The sequence below is a fragment of the Diuraphis noxia genome, unplaced genomic scaffold (genome assembly GCF_037042655.1).
Source record: "Diuraphis noxia isolate RWA-SAM2 unplaced genomic scaffold, SU_Dnox_SAM2 contig0001, whole genome shotgun sequence".
NCBI lineage: Eukaryota > Metazoa > Arthropoda > Insecta > Hemiptera > Aphididae > Diuraphis > Diuraphis noxia.
The window spans coordinates 47536969-47562580 of NW_028301711.1; the positions used below are offsets into that span (position 1 = coordinate 47536969).

Below are 25612 nucleotides of genomic sequence, written 5' to 3' on the forward strand. Positions count from 1 at the left end.
GCCAGTTAATAATTGGCTTAGAAGAGAAATTTGATTCGCCATATTTTTTTTAGTCTTATAGCCGTTATACCTAGGGGCTATCTGCTCAGTCAACTAAAAACAATTTTGTAATGCATACCTTAAGGATCATTATCAACCGATGCGCAAAGCCCAGCCCATCTTAGCTTCTGAGATTTACGGATCAAAAGTGCGTAGACCTTGGAGTGCGACTCTAATTGCGATCTTTAAGCTGAGTTACGCACTCCATACCTACTGAAGTGAAATCTTAAAAATAACTTTACTTCATATGCCTTTTGTTGTTGCCTTTGCCTGGCCTCGAGTACAGTAGGTATACTAAAATATGTAACACACCAATAAAATTTAGAGGTGTTATGTTCAATGTTGTGTAATAAGAAACCAATTAGACAAGTATGAATTAATGTATTATACGCAAACTAAAGTCTAAAATAGTGTACTAGAGTATGTACTTGGATTTATACAGAAAACTACATTTTAATATTTAAATTGTTGGAATATTATAGATAGTTAATATAAATAATAACTTATAATTATTATTAGTCATAAATTCAGAAAAAATATTGTGTTGATTACATAATTTCTTAATAAGACTGAACTCAAAAATGTATTCATGTTAATATAATAATTATAAACAATTACAATTACAGTTTTAAAATTAGGTACAATCAAACATTTACATCATTCTCAGTTACAGTAAATAAATTGTTTGTGTATAAAATATTATTTTCTCAGTCAGAAACTAAGTAGTCTATATTTAAATGTAATGAACACAATTATGTTATAAATATCATAATATTATTAAATATAATACAGCGTGAAAAGAACATAAAATATAAGTAAAATAAATAAACACAATTTAAAAAATGAAAACTATTAAAATAAATATATGACACTCAACAATTGAAATAAAATATTACTGCAATCATTTTTACTAATTGTTGCACGTCCGATAGTGGTCAGATTGTGAACTGATTTTATCTAAATTTTCGGTCATCATTCCATACAATTCATCTACATCTTTAATAAGCTTTGAAATTGACTCCTCTTGATTAATAATTATTTGTTCAGCATCTAAAACAATTTGAATTTGTAAACACATAAACAAAAATAATTATTAATATTTAATAATATGTAATAGATTCTGTTTATGGACATATACATTATCCCAATTATTCTATAGGCTGGCATATACAGCTAGCAAACGAGTTGACTGCCTCTATACATAACAGTTCATGGCCACTGCAACAATTGTTATTCTATGTATTTTTTATTATTTATTTATTTTATTGTCTGTGTGTTATTATTATTATTACTCACAAATTTTGTTTTTATTGTATTATTTAAAATTATTTATTGTTATTCCTACTAACTAAATTGCTTTACTAGGCATTAATAAATAAATAAACAATAGGTTATAATACCTTAATTTCAATAGTTTAATTACAACAAGTAAAATAAGGAGAAAAATGTTTACTTTACTTAACATGTAAGACAGAAAACATTATATTTTTACCCTAGTAATAAATAGATGATATAAGTATCATAATAATGATAGGTACCGTAAGAAAAAATAATAATATGTTGAAGAAAACTTTAGATAACTAATATTGTTTATAATAGAATATTAAAAATACTAATTTAAAAATACTACAATATGGTAGAATTGACCATGAAAGAACAAATTAATTATTCTATTAAAACAAAAACCCTGAAGACAAAAACAGAAATAGGTAAGCATATTTATTTTAACAGTATACTTATTACGTATTACCTAGTTAAAACTTAAAATAGTTATTATTGTTAATTCAATGTTATTATTGTGACTAACTTCAATGCTTGAAAAGTTCCTTTAAAAATAATATTAATTCACATTCATTTTGTCCAAAAAGAATTTAATTACCTATATTACGATCCTGGCTTAAAGCAAAAAACTAGTTTCCTTCTTTGTTCCTGAATAAAGAACATTTTCGTTTCTCGATAATTTTGAAATTGAATTTATATATATTTTTAGCAGTCATTGTTTCATTAGGAAGTTATTTTAATTTTAAAATATTAAATTAATTAATGTTTTATTCAAGTTAAGATCCCCGTAAATTACTCAAATATGTTATAAGGAATATCAATACTACCATATAATATTATCGTATAATATAGGAAATATACTCATTAAATATTGACTAAATTTTTAAAAATATAAATTTTAAAAACATTTGTCATAAAAGTTATTTAAATTTCCTATATTTAAGAATGTATTATGAATAAATAAGATTGTTCGTGTTCCTCAAAAATTGAACGAAATCATTGGGATTTTGGATTACTTTGAATTTGAACGCTCTTTCTAAGCACTGACTAACCATACCTACCTACTTAAAAGTATATCTAAATATCTTATTTTTGTCGATTTATTCATAACTTAATTTCTTTACCTCCTAGTTCTCTCAATTTCAAAGTAGTGTTGGCTGACAGTTGACTAGCTTTTTCTAATAAACTCTGTGAATTATTTTTCGTGGTCTTCGCGATTTGTGCACGGTTGTCTAACTTGTTACTAGCCTCATAATAAGAAGCTAATAGTTGCGATGCTTTCTTTTCAGTATCTTCTACTTCTTGTATCAAAGTGCTAGCTTCCGACTTGACCTCATTGGCGTCTCTGACATTTTTTAAAAATCCGGTCTGTAGTGTTTTCAATTTACTTTCTATAGCATTGATTTCATCTAAAACTTTCTGAATATTTTCTTGAGTAACGCCCGTTTCTGTTTTAACCTATGAAATACACAAAAGTTGAATAAATATCACAAGAAGAAACTTGCAAAATATTAATGATGACTATTTTAACTATAGAAGTAGATTACTAACATTTGTTATGCTATTAACTGCATTCTCAATATTTTGATTTGTTGTTACTATACCATCATCGACATTTTTTTGTATACTTTGTGCTTCCGCTAAAGCTGTTTCAACGCGTTCAGCGACCTGAAGTATGTTTTTAGCAGCCATCCTAAATTAAATATAACATTAACAATAAAAATAATTATCTTTGTATTTGTAAATTACTGTTTCATTTCAGCATCTTCATTCAAGGTTTTAGCTAATAACAAATCTCCAGCAGTTTCATTTATAATCGTATCAATATTTTTTGGTAGAGATAACGTTTTATTTATGTCTTCTGAAAGTTGACGTAATTGTTCGGGTTTTAAGTTAATATTTAATTTCAGAACCTATAATAAATATACAAATCATATTTCACACATTAAGTCATTAATAATTAAATATGATATATTACTTGATCAACTTTCATTGCAACATCGGTAGATTGGACTCCTGAAGGATTCAAAAATTTATCATGCCTATCAATTAAACTGTAACTTTCATTTAGAATGCTTTGAGATTGTATTTGCGCCCTCTTTGCCACCTCTGATATGATTTTAGCATTGGCCAACGTCAAATTTAATTCTTGATTTGCTTGAGATAACTGCATTTAATAAAAAAATGTTAAGGTTCAAAATAAAAATTATAATAATAAATAAATTTGTTCACTTACACCTCTAAACAACTCTTCGCCTTTTGCTTCTTTGTCACGTATATGTTTTTGTGCTTCTTTAGCAAAGCTATAAGCACGTTCTGCTTTAGTTGTAGCACCGGCTTCACATGATAAACCACCACAAAAACCACAGCCTGCACCACCACAAAGCTTGTCACAAGTTTCACCACCTTTATCGCAAATCTATTAAAAAAAAAATATTTATCATTACTCATTAGACATAATATAATATAATAAAATCAATGTAGATTTTTAATTATTTATATTTTTGCACCATACCTGTTGGTTTAATTTAGGTATTTCTTGATTCAATTTGTTCATCTCTTCATTTAATTTTTCCAATGCGAGTTCATTGTCTTTAATACCTTGATTAAAGGAATTAACATTTCGACCAAAGAATAATTCAGTTCTTTTACACTGGTGTTCAGCATCAGATAATAATTTATCTTGAATATTCTCTTCTATTTTTAATGTTTTTGCTTTTTCATATGCTTCTTTGGTTAAGTTTAAAGCACCTTACAAAAATATTTAATTCAAAATATAATATCTTAGTATTTAATTAGACCATAGTTTTCTTATTAACATAAGAAAATATATTTTACAAAGCTGTTAAACATCTATGTATAAGCAATATGAACTCTTGTATATATTCTTTTTACCTTCAACATTTCGTTCTTGAAGTTGTGTTGAATTATTTCTTAAGCTTAGTGCAGTTTCTTTTAAGTTGATTGCTTTTGCATTAAGGTTTCCCAATGTTAAATTAGCCAAAATAACTCTTTGCATTGTATTATCAATTGTTTTTGTAACAACATTTAGTTGATCCATAGTAGTAAGATTAATTCTGTATTTAATAATAAAACAAAAGCAGTTATAAGTAGATATAAACTATTATACCTGTATACATGTATAGTATATTGGTGTATTATAAATACCTGAGTTGATCAATAACATCATTTAATGTTTGAAGATCTGTTGAACTTTTTGTAGTTGTTTGCAATATATCTCTTACTTCAGATATTTTCTTTTCCATAGTTTCAAATTGGTTATTATAAGCACCTGTAGTTCCGGTAGCTTTTATTTCTGATGCTGATTTAAATACCTTCTCCGTTTGTTCTAATATAATAAGAAAATTAATAATGGAATCAATAATCTTAAAGATTACTACTACATAAATATATAATTATATTTTACCACTAAGCTCTTTTTGTGTTTGATCCCAGTTTTCAAAACATTCTCCACACGGACTGCAATTAGGAGCTTTACCTAAATATCCTCTTGCACAAGAGTCACATTTATCACCGCCTATTCCTAACATACAATTACAGTGTCCAGTAGTTTGATTACACTGTTGTGTAGCTGATCCTTCAGGATTACATTCACAAGCTAAAACATTTCAAATGGAAATTTCATTATCATATAGTATTACATTGTACTAATAAATTCAATATTTATAAAACCAGTGTCAAAACGAATACAGTGGATTCCGCTTAATGTGGGCATGTTGGGACCAGCTCTGTTTGCCCACATTAAGCGGTTGCCCATAAAAACCGAAATTAGTTTTAAAAAAAAAAAAATATTATACAAAAAAGTTTTTATTTTTATTATCATATAACTTATATATCTTTTATCACTCCCGGTCATATCGACACATAATAAAACTGTAATCCTGTCCATTGCTTTTTTTGAATCAGACAGAACGTCTTTTTTGAAACATAAAGAACCGTCGGGTGTCGCTCGATAATACAGTCCAGTGTCATCTGCATTAAATATGTTATCTGGGGAAAAGTCGTTCAAAATTATTTTTAACCTGTCAACTTTCCAATCATTAGAGACAGATTCATCAGCACTTGCTTTTTCACCATGCACACGTTTGAATTTTATCTCGTTACTATTCTTCCACCTGCTTAACCAACCATCAGTAGCAATAAACTGATTGTTACCAATTTTCCGGGATAATTCTTCGGCTTTACATTACAATACACAATCTCGTAGATATGACGAAATCCGATTAAATTTGTCGTTTTTAGATACATATTAAGTGTATATTCTAACGCTATGATAAAATAAAATTGCTCACATAAACCGAATCGAGTGCCCATATTACGCGGTTAGATTTAACATTGTTAATATACATTTGTATCGGGACCAGACCTGTTTGCCCACAATAAGCGGATGCCCATATTAACCGGTGCCCACAATAAGCGGATTCCACTGTATAGTCTTTAAGAAGCAGTAGTTGCTTCTTGATTTTTATAATATTTAGGGGTGGGTAGGTGTTCAATATGAAAGTGAAAAACTATTAATAAATAATAATTATAGTAGACCAAATAGTAATAGTAATGCTAATAGTACTTGTGTTTAATATAAATTGTTGGTAAGAGGATGGGTAAGTGGGTGGTAGGTCAATTCTAGGTTTCTTATGGATTATTTTAGGTTTATTTTGCCACTGTATAAAACTACTCACCATAGCATTCTTTATTTGGATCACCCCAATAATTTGTTTGACATTGGTTACACTGAGTTCCACCGAAACCTGGTTTACATTTACATTGTCCGTCGAACTAAAATATAATTATGTTTACAAAATAAAAATGTAGGCACAATTTTATGTATTTTAGCATACCTGGTTACATTGTTCAGAAACAGATCCGACTGGGTCACAATTACATGGTTCACATCCATTTCCACTAGCAATTTTCCAATGATTCGGTTTACACTCATCACAAGACAACCCAATAACATTAGGTAAACAAGGGCATTGTCCGGTGGTAGAATTACACACTTTAGACTGTGATCCCAAAAAGTCACACACGCATTCTACAAATTAAATTTAAAAAAAATCACATTTTGACATTATTATAAATCCTTTTTGTTTTCCAATATTATTAATCAACATAGATAGTTATATTAACTGTACCTGTGCACGTCTGATGGATGGCATCGCCATAAAAACCCGTTCTACACACTTCACAATTGTCTCCTTCAGTGTTGAATAAGCATTGCATACATTTTCCACTGTGAGGATCACAGTTTCCTGTCTTGGTTATGTCCACGTTATTATTACAAACACACGGCCGGCATTGGCCCCCAGGAACTTCAGGATTTCCATAGTAATTTTCGTCACACATATTACACCTGGAACCTATGAAAAAACAATAAATTGTCAAACAACAAATTAAAATACATCGAGAGCCGAAATTTACCTTTATACCCAGTTTGACATTCACAGAAGACATCTTGTGTTTTTGAATCTAAAGCACATCGATGAGCATAGGAATGCCCAGATTCGGCTGTTCCTGGACATGGACATGGTCGACATGGAATGTCTATTCCCAAACGTGGGTCACCATAATAACCCTCAATACACCTAAACATTTTAAAATAATAATATGGTAAGCAAATAATTAAAACAAATTATATATAGCACACACCTATCACAATTAGTTCCTTCAGTAAAACCTTGACAATTAAGACATATTCCAGTTCGAGAGTCACATTCGTCTGTGTGTCCATGACACATGCACCTCTGACAATTTGGATAATTCCATGAGCCTGGTTCACATTGATCACATTCCCTTCCATAAGTCTGTGTTCGACACTTACATTGTCCAGTTGAAACATCACACAAATTATCCAGAGCTCCAACACTATTACAGTCACATGCTGTATAATGTAAACAAATAACATAATTAACTATAATTTAGCACAAATAAAATATAAATATAGAAACTATATTATAAGCTATTGGTTGAATTTTTTACACAGATTTAACCTGCGATTTAATTTTAACAACAACATTCAAATTAAATATTAAACACGAATTTCAATTTTATTTATTAATATTTTTTATTGCTTAAAAAAATAAATACCTTTGCACCCTTCTGGGCCGAATCCATAAGTACCAGGAGCACAACGATTACATTTCCTTCCATCTACATTTGTTTTGCAAGTACATTTTCCACCCAATGAATCACAAATGGCACTGGTTGAGCCCGTCGGATCACATTCACATGCTTAACACAATATAACATTTTGATCAAATGTCTAACAATAATAATTTTTTTTTATAAATTTTGATTGATTATCTACTTACAAAATGCTCCGTCCAAATAATAAAAACCAATACTATAATGATATTTTTGACAAACATCAGAATCAAGTAAATGATCTTTACGAATAGTATAGAATGCTTCTTTGCATTTAAACCGTCTATATTCTTCAAGACGTTGTTCATTAGCTGGCGATCCTTGGAAGAATGGCATACTTTCTACATCTGGTATTAATACGAGCTAGAATTATAAAAATTAAAATCTCCATAAAAAATATAAAAATATAATTGAAAGGTATTTATTATAATTTCTGATTTTTGACAGGCTAACCAATTTGGTTTTTGAATAAAGTCTAATTGTATTGATTTATTGTTTTTTGAAAGCCTATCTTGTTTATTAAATTAATTATAGGTATGTACATAATATTGTCAAATATTCCATTAACTAGGGAATCTCTCCATCTAACTCAAGATTTATTGGCCTTGTTTCTCTTTCACTTAGACAAAAATTAACTGATATCATATTAATCTATATGATCTTATTAATTACAATATTGTGCGTACCAAATTGTTGTCTAAAATTGGTTTTCGAATTCCATATCTAATTACCCGTAATTCAGATTTATTTTTAGTTCCTCATTATAAAATGAACAGTGGTAAGTACCAATTCTTTTTTGCCTCGAGCTTTAATTTCAGCTAATAAAATTTGTATACATTTAGACATATTTTTCTCTCACGCAATTGTTTTGAATCTATTCTATGTTATTACTAAAAAATATTGATTGATTAATATGGAGAAAAAAATGTTTATAGTGTAACCATAATTTTATATACTTATTACTTGTAATTTAGAATTATTTTTATATTATTATATTTGTTTTTGTTAGGTTTTACTCACTTATTGAGTTTTTAGTTTTTGTCTGATATATGTTTTCTTTATATAATGTGTAAAAGGGTAGATACCCGTTGATATACAACATAAATAAATAAATAAATAAATATTATAGTGGGTAATTAGGACAATTATTTCTTTTTTATCACAATAGTTTTTACATTTGGAAAACTAAAATGTTTATACTAAATGTAATATTAGAGATGTTATGACATGTGTAATAATTTTTTTTAAGTGTTTACCGAGTCTACTAGTATTGACGCGGATGGATTAATTGTTCTGTTGTTGTATCTTTGGAAATTAATTTTCACTTTGTACTCTTTCTTTGCTTCTAAACATACTGGTGGCGTAGCTATAGCAAACCTAGAATCTGAAAACACACATTCATAAATCATAACATAAAAACTATATTAGTAGATAAATATTGGATTGCTGCAAACATGCATCTTAAAACATTGTTTTACCTTGCGGCAATAAAATGCTTCTAATATCTCCAGCATTGTAGTTCACTTCATATTCAGCACAGGTACTGTTAGGTTCGATGGGTTGCATTCTTTCCAATGTAATTCTGACATCATCCCAATCATAAGGAATCTGAAGTTCACAAAAAAAAAAAAAAAAAATGTGCGTATTTAATTCATACAAAAATCAATGCTAAATAATATAATTTATGTATAATATCTGTTAAATATTAAAATAAAAGTACATAATATAACGGTATCATAGTCAAGTATTTTCGATCTATATTATGCAACTGTTGTGTATAGGTATCATCATTTTAGTTCACTTCAAGTACAACAAATGAAAATTGTAGAACAATACTCACTTGTGGTTCATATCTGAGGACGATTTCATAATTTGTTGTAATTGGTATATTCTTCAAATCAAAAACTAACTCAGCATCATCAAACACTCTCATAAATCCTGTACCAGTCCATGTATTATCTCTACCATCTCTGTAAGGTTCTCGAATAAATACTTGACAATTCTGAAAATGTAAAATAAGTTTGAAAATGTATGGACCAAAATTGAAAAAAAAAAAAATGAGTAAAATACACACGTCTTGTCCGCAATTGGATAATTCAGCTTCGCTGACCACAGTGTCGACGGGACCAACAAAGAAGTTTTGTTCAGGTACACTGCACGTACGTCCAGATAAATTAGGTCGACACCTAATTAACATAGGTACATAAAATGCAAATTATTAAAATTCACGAAATAGGTACCCACGCATCATAATTTAAGAGATATTCAAATTCATAATACACCTATCCGATTTTATTTATTTTGAATTTTCACGCATATTATAATGACTTACAAGCATTGTCCCGTGAGGACGTCACACATGTTATCATACGCTCCACCGACGTCGCAATCGCACGGCTTACAGCCATCTTGACTATCGGACAAACCCCAAAAGCCCGGGATGCATTGATTGCAATCTCTGCCGGCTACGTACCTCTTGCACGTACATTCTCCCGTCTCCTTGTTGCATCCCTGATTGTCCACGGTTCCTTGAGTGTTGCATGTGCACACTATTACAACAATACGAGTTAGTTGTTATAGGTTATGTTATTATTTAACACAAACTTATAAGTGCAGAACAGTATTAATATTAATAACAGTGTATAGATAATAAAATATATTATGAGGCAGAGGCACTATAGAGTTATAGCTCATGACACGAACCACTTAATCCACATACAATTATTTTCATTAATTTATTAGGTACATTGGACATTTTACAAAGGTAGATTCATAAATTCGTGAATTATCAATCAAAAATAAACTCAAAATAGGCATTTATGCAAAAAATAAAATTTCAAAACTAGCTTTGTGAAAGTATAAGACATATTTATTTCTTACTCTGTTATTTTTGTGACTGTGAAAAACAAATATGCAAATGCTACAAGTCCTTTGTTCAACTGAAATTTAAATAATTTGTTTCTGAAGCAGATTGCATCAAATCTATTATCTATAATAGCGACCAGTGGATTTGATTAAACAATTTGGGACGCTTTATTATACTAAGACTAACCTTATTACATTAACTATGTTTTAAATTGTTATATTAATATTCCAATGCCACAGTTACCAAACTACCATAATAGAAAAAAATCTAATTGAAATTTAAAAAAAATATATCATAGGTAACGAGTATGTTATAACAATTATAATAATAAATTACTAAAAAGTTGAAAATCGTAGATATATTTATTTATTATTGAATAAAATATTGAGCCTCATTGAACATGCTCGTGTGGGGTCCCATACGCTACCTATAGGCTATATAAAATTATTATTATTTTAGACTTTCTCATTAACGAGCTTAAAATAACTGAAAATATGTGGGATGATTTGCCCTGGTACTATGTAGCTCATAATTAGTGTATGTCAGATCAATTTGTAAGATTGGTAGGGGTACATATTTTTTTATATTTGTACCTACGGACATAAAAATTATTTAAAAAACATCGAGATAAACATTAAACATTCTCAAGCATATCTACATATTAGATTTAAATGTTGTATGCATCTGCCACCGCCTTTAAAGTACCTAGGCCTAGGGATCTGACATGGTGTTATTGTGTTTTCCCGATACAGGATTAAAAGATGGCGTTTGAAGTAGATATTGAATTAGAAGGAGTGAAGACGTTTACATTTTAATTGGTAATCACAATTTTTCTACTTTATAAATATTAAATTAAAAATAAACTCCCAAAGTGTCTATTCTATAATATACCTTGGCATCCATCTGAGTTTGACTCGCTGAAGTTCCAAAATCCGTTTTTGCACATGTCACACCGTCTACCTTCGACATTGGGTTTGCAGTGGCATCGGCCAGACTCCAATCCGTTAATCAGATCAGTCTTGGAATCACATATTCCGTCGTCCAAAGAACCACCAGGATCACAATCGCACGCTGCACAAGTATTGTAATATTGTTATATTGTTGAATACATTTCAAAATAAATGTCTCATATTCAAAAAAAAAAATGTTTGTAAAATACTACTGTTCAATATTATCCTTAAAATTTATTTGAAAAAAAAATAATCTGAAAATATGGTTTTGCCTCATCAAATCTATAGGAACTCATTCGAAATGAACGTTTTCAAAATGAACGTACGTTTAAAGTTTAAGTGTACCTACTCCTTTGTGAACATAATAATAGCTAACTGCGTTCACGTTCATATTGATAGCGAATGCCAATTATTTTTATAAATAAGTGGAAACGTGAAAGTTTTCATATTTTTAAACAAAAAATCTTTTTTTAGTGAATTTCATAACTACATCCAAGCGTATAAATAGTGTATAAAAAATGTTCAGTAGATAAGGAAAGTAATTCATTATTAAATAAATAATTTAATAAACGTGAACGTATTATTTTGAAAAAAATAATTAAGCCATGAAGGTGAATGTGAACTTGAAAGAGTTCAATTTTTAAATTTTAAGTGAACTTCCTAAACACTTTATTTTAATCCTAACAATAGGTCACTCACGCAAGCAGACATCGTGGTCGGTAAACGGTTTTGTGGGGTCTTGGTAGAAGTATTGCTTGCACTGTTCGCAGTTCCGGCCCATGGTGTTGTCCGCGCACCCATCGCACACTCCACCACTTGTCCGTCCAGTCAACTCAAACACAGCAGCATCGTGGTGACAGCTGGTCGCGTGATTGTTACAGTTACAACCTTAAAAAAAAAAAGCCGTCGAGAATAGAATATTATGACTGCTTGCATAGCAAAATCAACTTACGCCTGCATGCGTTCGTTTGTCGGCCGATTGCAGGTTTCCACGGGAAGTCGTTGAAAAAGTCCTCACACGATTCGCAGTTGAGGCCCTTGGTGTTGTGGGTGCACTCGCACTGGCCGTAAACCATGTCCGGTTTGCTGGTCGTGCCGTCTTGTGGCAAGCACCTGGATGCGTGACCGTAACACGAACAACTACCTCGCACTACCATCTCTGTGATTGCGTAGTAGTATTTTTCCTATAGGTATATGCAAATCATAATATGGATCATCGACAACATAATATCTTATTGTCAACCGTACGGCTTGGCCTGCTACTCTACATATTATTATAATATTTAACTAAAAATTATATAATCTACTCACCAAAATCTCATCTCGGTTGTCCAATAAATCGTCCCCAAGCGTGTGAAGTTTCGTGAAATTAATCCTCAAGTTGGTCATTTTCAACAGGTTTTGTACCTCTGGCGAATACGGATCGTCATACATGTGGTGTAGATTGGGAGGCAGCACTCTCAAAATCACCTACGTAAAAACACAAATAATAAACTCGCGTTTAGTATCGAGAAATAGGCAATTTGATCCGATAATGTTTTGAAGAATGAAATATATATAAAACAAAGAAAATTAAATATATTAAAATGAACAAAAATGAACAAAAACCTATAAAAACATAACAGGTAACGTACTTCACCACTCGCAGAAGGAGGTACAGAAGAATATCTCTGATCGCATACGACTTCGGTCAAATTGCGCGGTGGTTCTTTTGGTATATTCGGAAACACGGAATCGCAATCGTACGCAAAGTATCTATACACCTAAAATGATTAAAAAATTAATGTTATAATCGTCAAATATTATATCATACTACTCTGCTCAAACGGCCCTTATATTATGATGCAATGGATATTTAAATATTGTTTTCTGAGATTTTCACTTACCTGCCAAGTATTTCCAAAATCGTAAGATCTCTCAACCAACATCACTGCCGGCCGAAACGTTTTAAACGTAATGATTAAATGAGTGAAATGAAATTCAGCCTCGAGGTCTAATTGAATAGTGACATTTTCTACTCCGTTTTCCGATTGCCACCATTGAGAAGTTACACCACTATAAATAACGTAATAAATATACAACTCATAGAACGCAGGTACAAACAAGACATATTTGTGAGTTGAGATATATTATATAGTTTTATAATTTTACCCGGATGCATGGACAATGTTATCGATCCTGTGACTTAGCGAATACTTTGCATTTGGCTGAGACGGTTGTCTTGAATCGCACCAAAAACATTTTTTGCGATCCTCAAGATTGTTTACAATACAATATCTTTCCTAAAATATAATTTATTCAGATGTAAATATTTTTTTATTTGTTACCTAGTCGAATATAATACGAACCCTTTGCTTCAAACCACAAGTCGAAGACGCTACAAGGTGGTTTTCCCGACCAATCAATAAATTTCCAGTAGCCGGGTAACATGAACTTTTGTCACATGACGAATAATACGCTCCGACATTAACTAAAAACAAACAATATATACGAAAATTAATATCCAAAAGGTAAATATAAATAGCTTTTAAAAATACTTAAGGAATTAATATATAATCCAAATTATAAGGAACTCATAATACCTATATTATTGCCTTTACCAATAAATTTTTTTTAAATTTTACTAACGTCAATAGATGTTCAATAAGTTTCTTTAATTTCCACTTTTCTTATTATCTATTTTACAGTATACAGAAACAATAAATTGGAATATGGAATATTACTTGCATGATATTTTGATGGTCTGAAAGTAGGCCTGTAGCAGTTTAATAGTTGCTTTTTTGTAAATATGAACATAGATCATATTTCTGAGTTCTAACCACTCTATAGTTTGATAATTTCCTAGCTGCTTCCCTTAAGCCTTAACGTAATTTTTAGGGCTGATACTTTAATACCATTTCAATTTTTTTTCTAAAGTTCCAACACGTAAGTCCGTACGTAATACATATTGTGATACTGATTAATTTAATTTAATGTAGTTATTATTTAGGATTATTTTGTATTCTTTGACATATTTAACTTTAACTGTCTATGACATATGTATATTAATGTATTAAACGATTATATATTATATATTATATATTATATATTTATAAATATAATACACTTATACACTGGGGATAAATACAATATGATAATTTAAAAGTATTTTAGTATTTCAATAATAATTACTTAAATATATAAATTTAACTTAGGTTTTAATTTTAAAGAATTTTTCAGAATTTATCTATAAACTCATAAATATTTGGCAATTTCGATCACAAATGGAGTCTGATCGCTTAAAACATGCATATTTAGTATTTAATCCACTAAATTGATAAAATAATAAATAGATACAACCACAACGGTGGATATATCTATTTTATCAGGTAATCAAACGTGTAGTTAAATGAATAAAAAATTAATTAAACTAAAATCAATATTAAATTACGATGTAAATATTTTATAATAATAATAATTATTATTATGTTAAATAAATTAAATTAACTATGTTTATATATAGTACCGGAACAACATAGAAAATCTTTAAACAATTATTCATATTATTCTATACTGTCCCGATTTTTCACATTACCAAAAAGTCGTAATATATTATGTAAACAGGATAATTTTTTCAAGCATGCTCACCCTATTTTAGATTCTGAGCGGAGCTATGTGTATGTGTTTTTTTTTGTGTCTGTCACCACTCATCACGCTTTGGAGCAGTAAAAATGCTCCGATTTTCGAACTTCAGTACCGTGTTAGATTAGAAAGTGAATCTTGTTGTTACTTTGGGGGGTCAAGAGTAAAAAATTCCCAATATTTTTCTTAATAATTGGGATAAACAAACTAAAACTTTAGGAAAAAACGGGAATTTTTACGTACAATCAATCTTCGACAAAATGGATTTTGGTTTTTTATGTAACTTTAAAATAAATGACCATAGATAGGTACATGAAATTTTAGATTCTGAACGAAGTGATGAATGTATTGATTTTACAATGATGTGTGTTATTTTTTTTTTTTTTTTGTGTCTGTGTACAGCATAACTAGTCGAAATAATGCTTCGATTTCAAACTTTGGGGGTGGTTTCCGATGTAAAATTGAAAATCCTTGGTGCATTATAGAAGTCAAAAGTAAACATTTTCCAACAGTTCTCAAAAAAATCGAGAAAAACAAAAAAAAAATGACAGAAAAACGGGAATTTTTACGCAAAATCAGTTTTCGACCAAATCGATTTTTTTATATGGTTGTAATTCAAAAAATAATCACTTTAAATACTTGAAATTTTCACCAAATGTTTATGTTAGTGTTCTCTATATACAGTTTAATTTTCAAAAATTTTTGACTTTTTTTGAGTTATTTATAGACCACTGAAATTTACACTTTTTTTGAAGTGTCGGTAAAAAAATGTTGGACGACCAAAAAAACTTGAAAATTGAATACAAGGTTCCTTATGAGTTTTTCTTATTGTAGCTAAAAAAAATTAAAAATCGTAAGTCACAATTTTTTTAATAAGCTTTTATAGTTCAAAATTTTACGAAATCTGTCGAAAACGTGAAAATTTGCAAGTAATTTTGAAGTTGAAAAATCATAAAATTTTTTGCGTTTATAACTAAGGATTAAAAATACAACACTAAGTTCTCCATAAGTTTTCCTCCAAGTAGCTATAGAGAAAACTCGAAGTATCATTACAGAAAAAATTTTAAGTGCGTTTGAATTTTAAATTTTTACGAAATAGCGTAACGATAACGATTTATCCTGAAACGATTTTAAATATTTGTTATTATTCAAAAAGTATAAGTCCTAGATACTTGAAAATTTTACCAGTTATTAGGATTGGTATTTTCTTTACATGATTAAATTTTCAAAATATTTTGACTTTTTTTGAGATATTTATAGACGACTGAAATTTTCAATTTGTCTGAAAATTTTTTTTTTGAAGTGTCGATAAAATTTTTTTGGCCCTATCAAAATACTTGAAAATTTAATACAAAGTTCCTCATAAGTTATTCTTAAAGTGATTAAAAAATTATAAGAATACATAGGCACAATTTTTTATTAGCATTTGAAGTTCAAATATTGACAAAAATTTATCAAAACCATGAATATTTGCAAATTATTTTGAAGTTGAAAATCATAAAAAAATTTGTGTTCATAACTAAGGATTATAAATACAACACTAAGTTTTCAATAAGTTTTTCTTCAAGTAGCTATAGAGAAAACTCGAAGCGTCATTATAGGAAAAATGTTTTGAGTGTTTGAGTTTTAAATTTTTATGAAATCAGGTATATGTATATCTATTATAATATAAGGTATTATAAATTATGATAACTACATGCAATGTTTTTGGAAAAATTGATTAGCCATGCCTTATGCAAAATACGTCTTAATTGATAAATAAAATATTTGTTTCAAAATAGAATATATGACAATATTTAAATATAATATATCCTAGACTGACAAATCATCTCCGTTCAGAATCGTTTTTCGTATACAATAATACATATCATTGAATTCAAATCTAACCTACCCTAGTCAGAAGTAACTTTAAAACAAATGACCATAGATACATGAAATTTTCACCTAATGTTTTTATAATTGTATTTTATCCAATATGCAATTTTCAAAAAATTCGTCTTATGTTGAACTATTTATAGGCATATGCAATTTTCAATCATTATTAGCTTTTTTAAATTAATATAGATAAAAATGTATTTGTTGGATAGAAAGGCTTGAAAATGTAATACAAGGCTCCTAACATATTTTTACAATAGCAATTGAAAAATAAAATAAATACATAGTCACAATTTTTTTTCACAAGCATTCAAATTTTAATCTTGACAACATACGTAAAAATCACGAAAATTCGCAAATTATTTTAAGCTCGAAATTCATAAAATAGTTGAAGACCGTATTTTCAAATAACTGCATTTTTGCACCCCAGAGGAATGATTCTCTATTCCTGTTACAATACAATCTTCTGTTTTTTAAATCGTAATCTCCCTTTTTAACTTCTAATTGTTCAGAAAATATTTATTTTTTTAAGAATTTTGATATAACTAAATCAAAATGTTATCGAGTATATTTTAAGTTATATATCTTCATGTATAATAATGGTAATATGTCTATGATAAGGGGTTAAGCACCTATTAGATATGGAGGCTTGGGTGAATTTAAAATGTTCGTATTTACTATTGATCTATCAATACAAATAATTACCAAAAATGATCTAACTGCTTATAGTAAATATACTACATCTAATACTACATCTAGTTTATATTTATGTGAAAGTGAAACCATTTTTAAGGATTACTATCTTTAGTATAAATATCTTATAAATTATTCATTTGAACTTCGATTTAGGAGTACATCGACATTTTCAAGAAAATTATACACTAAATACTTTTCAGTAAAAAATAATGACTTTCATTTGAAAGTAGGTAGGTACTACAAGATACTTCTTGAGTAGTACCTAGTTAGTAATATTAGATATTTTAAAATATGGTCTTTGAATAGATATACTTAAATATCCTAAAAATCAGAAATTCAATAAATGAACTATTAAAAGAAAAAATGAAGATGAGATAAAAAATCATTCTATATAGGTAATATTATATGATATATAATTTGTAAAATATGCTGAAAATCTTAAATACCTATTTTTATGAAGTGAGTACTTTTATAGTTTATGTAACCACGTGAACAAAGTAGACACTAAACAATATATTGAATACAAATATATTTTTTTCAAATGGAATAATTCATCATTGCAAAACATATTTTATATTTGTAAATACACAATATAATATTCTGCTTACCTAATTTTAGCGAATCCCAAGTGATCCCAAAACAAATATTTATTTAAAAGTATTTAAGTAATACTTCAATATTTTTTATGAATAGTTTTAGTACTATATTATATATCCATAAATCATAATAATAATAAAATAATTTGAATTTATAAAATATTGGCTTAGATGTAATGTTTTAAAATATATCGTATCATTAGGTAGATACTTAATTTTAATAAAATTATTTGTTCAAAATGTTCATCCGTCATCCTACAATACGTATAGGTAACTAATAATTTTGTGGAATTACATTTGGTCATTTCAACATCAAAAATAACAAATTAATATGATAATTTTGCAGTTAATTTAAATTTGAATTCATGATTCATAAAATGATTATGAAAAAATAAGAATAAAAATTAAGGTATTAAATTCAAATATTATGTTGTATTATTAAACAAATACATATAGGTAACATATAGTTATTAGATAGGTAATTTATAAAATCACTAGTAAATTTAGTTAACGTTGAACTTACACTGAACAAATTCTTGACCTAATTAATAACAATGCATTTTCATATAAAATTACTCGTACCTGCATTTCTCTAAACTCATACTTTTCAAGAAGCCCCAACACATACCTATAGCCTCAATATCATAGTTTTCAAATAATAAATTAAATTTGGATTGATATTGCGTTTCGAATATAAAAATAGCCGTTTTTTAAATATGTACTACGATAACATACGCATCTAGTATGTTACCCAGACCCACCCAAAGTCATTATTAGTAAAAAAGTCTGTCACACTGACTTTTTAGAAAAGAATACTCTGATCTTAAGGGTCATGAAACGAAGTGTCAATAACACGAAACTACCCTAAAGGTATAAGACACCGAACCATAGAACAATAAATGTCAATTTATTCAGAAGAATATGTTAATTGTTGGACGAAATACCAAATTAACGTTATAATATTATAATTTAGGTAATGCTCGAGCAAATCAGGTAATAGATGTGTACCTCAGTACCTGCGTCTACAATTATTATTTATCGGTGTTGCTGGTTTATTTTAATTTGCTTAATTTAATAAGTTATATAGTTACCTATCTATCTATCTATACATTTTAACATAATTGATTATACAAAATATGAACTATAATAAATAAGTAGGTATGGGTACCTACTTGCACATTTTATAATCAATGGTTATAATTATATCATCCGATTAGGTATATGTACCTTATACAATAATTCAGTTTTACTAAATCTTATATTATTATGTGATCAATGAAAAATATTCTGAAATATATTTCATCGAAAGACGACTGAGGTTATCAAAATATTGTACAGGCCAACTGCCACGTACAGTCCAATGCCGTTCGGTATTATATACCATATAGTTGGGTGGTCGGCTGGCAAAACCTAATCAATTCGCGGAAGTCCGTGTTGTGTTATCACTGAATTTTATATTATAGGCATATAGGATGTACGTACAGTATTAATTATAAACAATGTGTGCGTTTACATCAGTGTGTCAAATATGTGTTACGACTGTTTCGAGGGATGTTAAAAACGAGGTTTAATATAATAATAATATTAGGTATACAATAAAAAATAAGGAAAACACAAAAGTAATAAAAATAATAGGTATTTATGCAGTTATTACTTTCGCACTCGTATTCCTACATGGTTGATTTTTTTTTTATCAAGTAAATTTACTTAAATTAAATAAATCCTATTTATATCATAATTCGTAGCCCGTAGATTTCAGAACTTAATACACTTAAAAATGGCCATGCATGCACTTATACGCTTAAAAACGCTTCAAAAATATGCAATATTTTTTTTTTGATTTCACAATAAACTTTTAATTTTAAATACTAATATAATATTAGTAATATTACATTTAGGTATTCAAAAAAAAAAAAAAAAAACTGTATACTGAAAAAGTTACTACTTTGAGCTATAACGAGAAGTTAAAAAAAATTGTTTGTAATTTTTGAATCAGTATCATAAAACGGGCGTTTGAAAACGTTTTAATATTAATGAAGGAAAGTGTTTCGAATAAATATTGGTAATACATAATAGGGACAAAATAATTGAAAATAAGAACGCTAAAAGTTTCAAATACATAGAATCTAATTAAGTTTAAAAGTAAAAAAAGTTATGTAAGTATTTTTAAAAAACTATTCTGCATACGTTTTAAAATTCTTCAACTATTGATTAGCTAGTAATAATATTCATATATTTATATATTTAATAGTCAAGGAATGACAAAAGTATCAATAAATATGATATTAATAAAAATATGTAAATAATATACATTTTGACGTATTTGCAGGTATTTAATTTGATCGGCAATAAATAATAATACCTACATAATCATAACTTATAGCCAATATAGGTCTTTTATTTTAAATTTTTCAAAGTAGTTAAGTAAATCTGACTGACAAAATAGATAGTAGGTAATATTTTAATCAAAATTGTATTGAAAATGTTCTGTATTATAGTTTAAAAAGTATAGGTACTACAGTTTAATATTTATTTTAATAATAATTTGTCTTATAGTAAAATGTAATAAGAAATTGATTGATTGAATTATTAATAATGTTTATAGTATCCTTTGTAGTTATAATTTCGTTAAAATGTATCACTCTATCGTTTTAAATTTTAATTTCGAACATTAGATTTGGGCACCTATAAAAATAGATCGTAAAAAAATGTCCTATAACAGTAATAATAATTTGATCACACATAATAGTATCGTTAAAAGCACTAGAAATATATATCAACACTAGCGGATGGCTGGGATTTTGTTTGCAGTTCATTATAAAAAAAATGTATATTCAGATAAATCTTTCGAGTATGTGTGTGTGTGTGTGTGTGTGTGAGAGAGAGAGAGAGAGAGATAGAGTGAACGAGAGAATGAGGATGAATGAGAGATACCGCTAATGTGTTAAATACGTTTGCAGCATGTAATAACCTATTGTTGTTAATGTTTTACGCCGGCCGGAAACTTCATGATAACATTAAAAAATAAAAATATTAAATATTCAGATAATACATCCACACAGTACTTGTTTAAAGGAAATAGATCTATTTAATATTCATGTATATATACATAACTATATTAGTATTATCAATATCGTTTCGTTTGTCGTGTGAATGATAGATAATAGTGTATAGTACAGTTCACCGTCTATACTCATGGCTGTAAAAAACACTTACTTATTTAATCCTACAAATATTACTAATTGAATAACATTATAATATCATTAATAACATTAATATAATATCAATTTATTCATTCATCATATATGAATAATTTTTCTTTTCTGATTGTCTATAGAAAATAGGTATAAATGGTAAAATACTGTTTAGTTTATATTTTGTTACACAACAATGAGATAAAGTTCCGGTCGAGGTTTTCTGATGAATGATGGTTATTACTTATTACAATCAATAACATACAGTGAGGTTAAAATTATTTTTATAGAAATATCTTGTTACAAAGAGATATTAGTTTAAGTAAAATAAAAAAAAAACAGTGAAAAATTGTACCATTACACCTACATAATAATATGGAAACATTTAAATCGTATTTCAATAATGAAAATGTGTATAAAATAACAGAATAGGTTTGAAAAGGATAAATTTTGTTTGATTTTATTATACCTACTGACAAACAAATATTATATTTTATGATGAATAAGATAAATAACATTTATAAATGGTTGAATAGCTGACGTTAGTTATTAAAGATATGGTTAGGTAGATAAAATCAGCGAAAATGTATCAAACAAGTTATAATATACTTATCATAGGATCACTAATAAACAGTTCCAATTTGCGCGTAAAAGTTAAAGTACAGATAATACTTTATCAGTAGGTATTTTATTTCCATGTATAATAGGTACTCTGATTGGTAAAATATGTAGGTATGTGATTTGAATTAATAATAATGTTGTATTCATCTTTTACAGTAGGTATTGTATTGTTTATTAATGAAATTAAACGTTACTACATATTTTATATAGGAATATTGTATTTTGTTAAGTGATTTTGAGATTAATTGGAAACAAATTAATAGGTATGTGTAAACGTTATGAATCGACTTCTCGTGTATACTAAGGGATAAACAATTTGAATATATTATTATCGTACAAGGCATGGTATTTGACTATTCTGTTGGGTCGTAATAAGTTATACCTTGCATTTGAGTTTCGAAGTTAAAAATTATAATAACTTTTTTAAATCACTCGTATTATAATTGTATAATGTACCTAATAAATCGATCTCTTAAATATTTATATATAAATGACATGTACCTTCGTTGCCGTAACCACGCAAAAAGATTTCAAACAGTACCTAAAACCAATGTGGCCATATATAATGTATAATTGTATAAATATACATATGATTGGATTAATTGTTTGTACTTGAAGAGAAATTGACACCTCATATTATTATTGTTATACTATATGGGTAAGTATATACATATGGTATTGAAAACAATGCGATTATATTATGTCTATAGAAGTGTTCTGTACGAACATATTCATAACAATCGCAAACGATCTAACGACGAGTAGCCGCGCAAATACCGCAATATTCTATATCATACTTTTGTCTTGTAATTATCATTCTGATATGTATACAGTTTAGAGTAAGCCATCAGTTAAGTAGGTAGCATCTAATAAATGCATAATATTAAAGTCACAGTGAATAAACGGGAGATAAGCGACTGTCTCTTGTAATATATAATATATATAATATATATATGTATGTGGATAGGCGACGATGACAATAACTATGATGATAATAGTTTTTGATGGTAATTTAAAAAAAATATATACATTTTATTGTGGTGTCTTACCCGATGAGAAGAGCAACAGCAGGGCCGGGATGACGGTCCACGACGTCTTTGCCGAGTCGATCAGCATTTTTTCTCTTCTTTTTTTTCTCTCTTTAACGACTTACACGCACCGCAGTTGGCAAGTCATCTGAAACACATATACACACACACTCGATCATTTACAACCACACACACACACACACACATGCACATGCACATACGTGCGGCGCGCGCACACACACACGCGCTGCACATGCACATGCATACGCAACACAAGCCGATCTCGCGCTCGTAGATACCCAAATAGTTCGGACGAAGGGACCGAAAAAAATATTGTGGAAATGTGTGAGCCACATGTGCCGGGCACGACTAGCACACGTGTGCATCGGCCGATATACACAAACGGGCGCTGTATAGTTGGTATTATAATATGGTATTAAAAGACGGCACTATATTATATTATTATTATACAGAGTGCGGCATAAGTCGGTTCCCGCACATTCATTATTTGTAATTTCTTTGTTGTGTAAATTGAGGAACCGACTTATGCCGCACCCTGTACGATATTATGTGGTTGACGCGTACAATGAAAACGAAAATCTGTCAAAATTTTTAAAAGCAGATTATTGTTTATCGAGGACACGTCGATGATAATATATATAATATACCTTCCACCCATATTATACAGAGTAAACCCCCCTTATATATTGTTCTTTTCGTGTAGCATAATATCATCAGTGTAATGAGTGCACGGTACCTATATATTATAATATGCCTTCTAGACTTTCCAAAAACGGACTAAACGATTTTAAATCTAACACGATATTATTTAGTTTCGATTTAACATCGGTGACGGTTATTGTTAAGGAATATCGTATATTATTTATTTTTTTTACGATCGACCCGGTGCGTTGCGGTCTATTGGAATAATTATTTAACAATATATTGGCATGCATAGCGATGATATTGTCTCGCCGAGAATAATTATGGATCACGGCGTTGTCGACCGGTACTAGCACTTACCTGCGGGTGTACGGGAAGATCGCGATCGTTGGTCGTCCTCAACAACGCATGTCCGACGACGGATTGCGCGCGCGGCGTCCCGATTACGCGAGTGGTATTCGATCGCGGCGACGTGCAATGTCGTGTGTACTGGCGCTGGTACTGGTGGCCTGCGTGTGCTGATGCTGCGAGTGCGCTGTCGATGCGGCGGCGTCGGCGGCGGAGTGCGGATAGACTGCTAAAAATAAAACCGGTTGTGTCCGCCGGCGCGACGGCTGCTTCTCCGGTGGCAGCGGCGGCGGCGTCGGCGTCGGCGTCGGCGTCGGTGGGGGAGTGCGCCGCCGCATGCCTCTGCGCGCGCGTGCGCGTGTGTGAGAGCGCCCGCGATCGCTCGCTCTCAGATGCTGCGGACGCCGCGGCGACGTCGCTCGTAAACCGACGTCGTGCGTTTTCGGGGATGATGAACTCCGACGGCAGAGAGCCGGAGACGCACGCGTTAATCATACTGATTGTCGTACGCGCACGTATCGACATGACGTGTTCGTTCGTTTTGTACCCTTAACGTAATAATAATAATAATAATACGAACTATGTGCGAGACCCAAACTTCCTTTTAAATTTTGTCTCACAACGGAAAATAGCTGCTGCTTTGTTGGTTGTACGCATTATTTCCTCCGATAAGAATGAGAACTCGACCCATGTGACCTATTGGTACGCCGCCGGATATACCGCGCGTTATATACTTATAATGTAATGTTGTGGGATTATACTTGGTTCCAAAAGAGATTACTTATCGCATCATACGCGATGATACACAACTGTTCGAATTAGACTACACGTATACCATAGACGGATATATTAGGTCCTATAATTTGATGATTATATTATACCAAAAATGGGGATAGAATTTTCGTCTACTTTTTAATAAACATCATATTGTCATGCGATTATAGATATTAAAGAATGGATAGGCCATTTATGCTTATCATACGAATATGAAAATTGTTCGAGGTTATAGATGTTTTAACATAAATATATATATATATATATATATATATAATTATTATACATAATTTATGATAAGGTCTCTGCCAGAATGAGAGGTAATGATAAAAATCAATCTTTCACTCTTCCTCATTCCGGCACACTTCCCTATATTTTATTAATATAGCCAATAGCCATCATGGCCAATCCATTATTTAATATCTATGTATGCGATTCGCTCTACGAAAGACCTTTCAAATGTTTGCCCAAATATTTTTTAGTTAACTATGAAATAGATTCAATGGGTAATAGGTACATTAATCTACAAACAATTTTTATTGCATAACAAAATATGTTAACATTGTATATGACTGCTAAACATCCAGTTTATAATTCGTAAAAAACGTTTGTTGTAAGTATATATATATAACAGTATAACACATTAATAATTTATCTTAATTTTAATTAACTCCGACTCTTTTGATCATACATGATTATGAGTAAAATACTAAAATAGATTCGTCATAGCTATTTGATTTAATATGAATTGTACAGTTCACTTTTATCGTGAATCTATGACTCTTGTATCTTGCGCTCCACGGCGATCACATCGTCCTGCATTGAAAGTCATAGGTATATTTTATTACCTATGAATTATGATATTTGTTTATAATTCAGTAAACAACATTATTTACTA

General features: G+C 29.5%; 1 protein-coding gene across 1 annotated transcript; it reads right to left on the reverse strand.

Moving 5' to 3' along the window:
- Positions 1-621: 621 nt before the first annotated feature.
- Positions 622-24156, reverse strand: LanB1 (laminin subunit beta-1). Its single transcript, XM_089215617.1, has 32 exons — positions 23953-24156; positions 22951-23077; positions 13647-13768; positions 13450-13580; positions 13185-13353; positions 12933-13061; positions 12610-12768; positions 12251-12482; positions 11998-12186; positions 11240-11419; positions 9815-10031; positions 9557-9668; positions 9323-9484; positions 8961-9090; positions 8739-8866; positions 7650-7845; positions 7426-7569; positions 6988-7219; positions 6760-6923; positions 6474-6698; positions 6180-6373; positions 6021-6117; positions 4748-4939; positions 4489-4669; positions 4216-4397; positions 3836-4071; positions 3557-3739; positions 3299-3487; positions 3070-3233; positions 2872-3013; positions 2445-2778; positions 622-1089 (listed from the first exon to the last, which is right to left on the reverse strand). Exons 2-32 carry the CDS (start codon positions 23015-23017, stop codon positions 950-952), a joined length of 5322 nt encoding a protein of 1773 aa, XP_089071743.1. The 5' UTR covers positions 23018-23077; positions 23953-24156; the 3' UTR covers positions 622-949.
- Positions 24157-25612: the final 1456 nt, after the last annotated feature.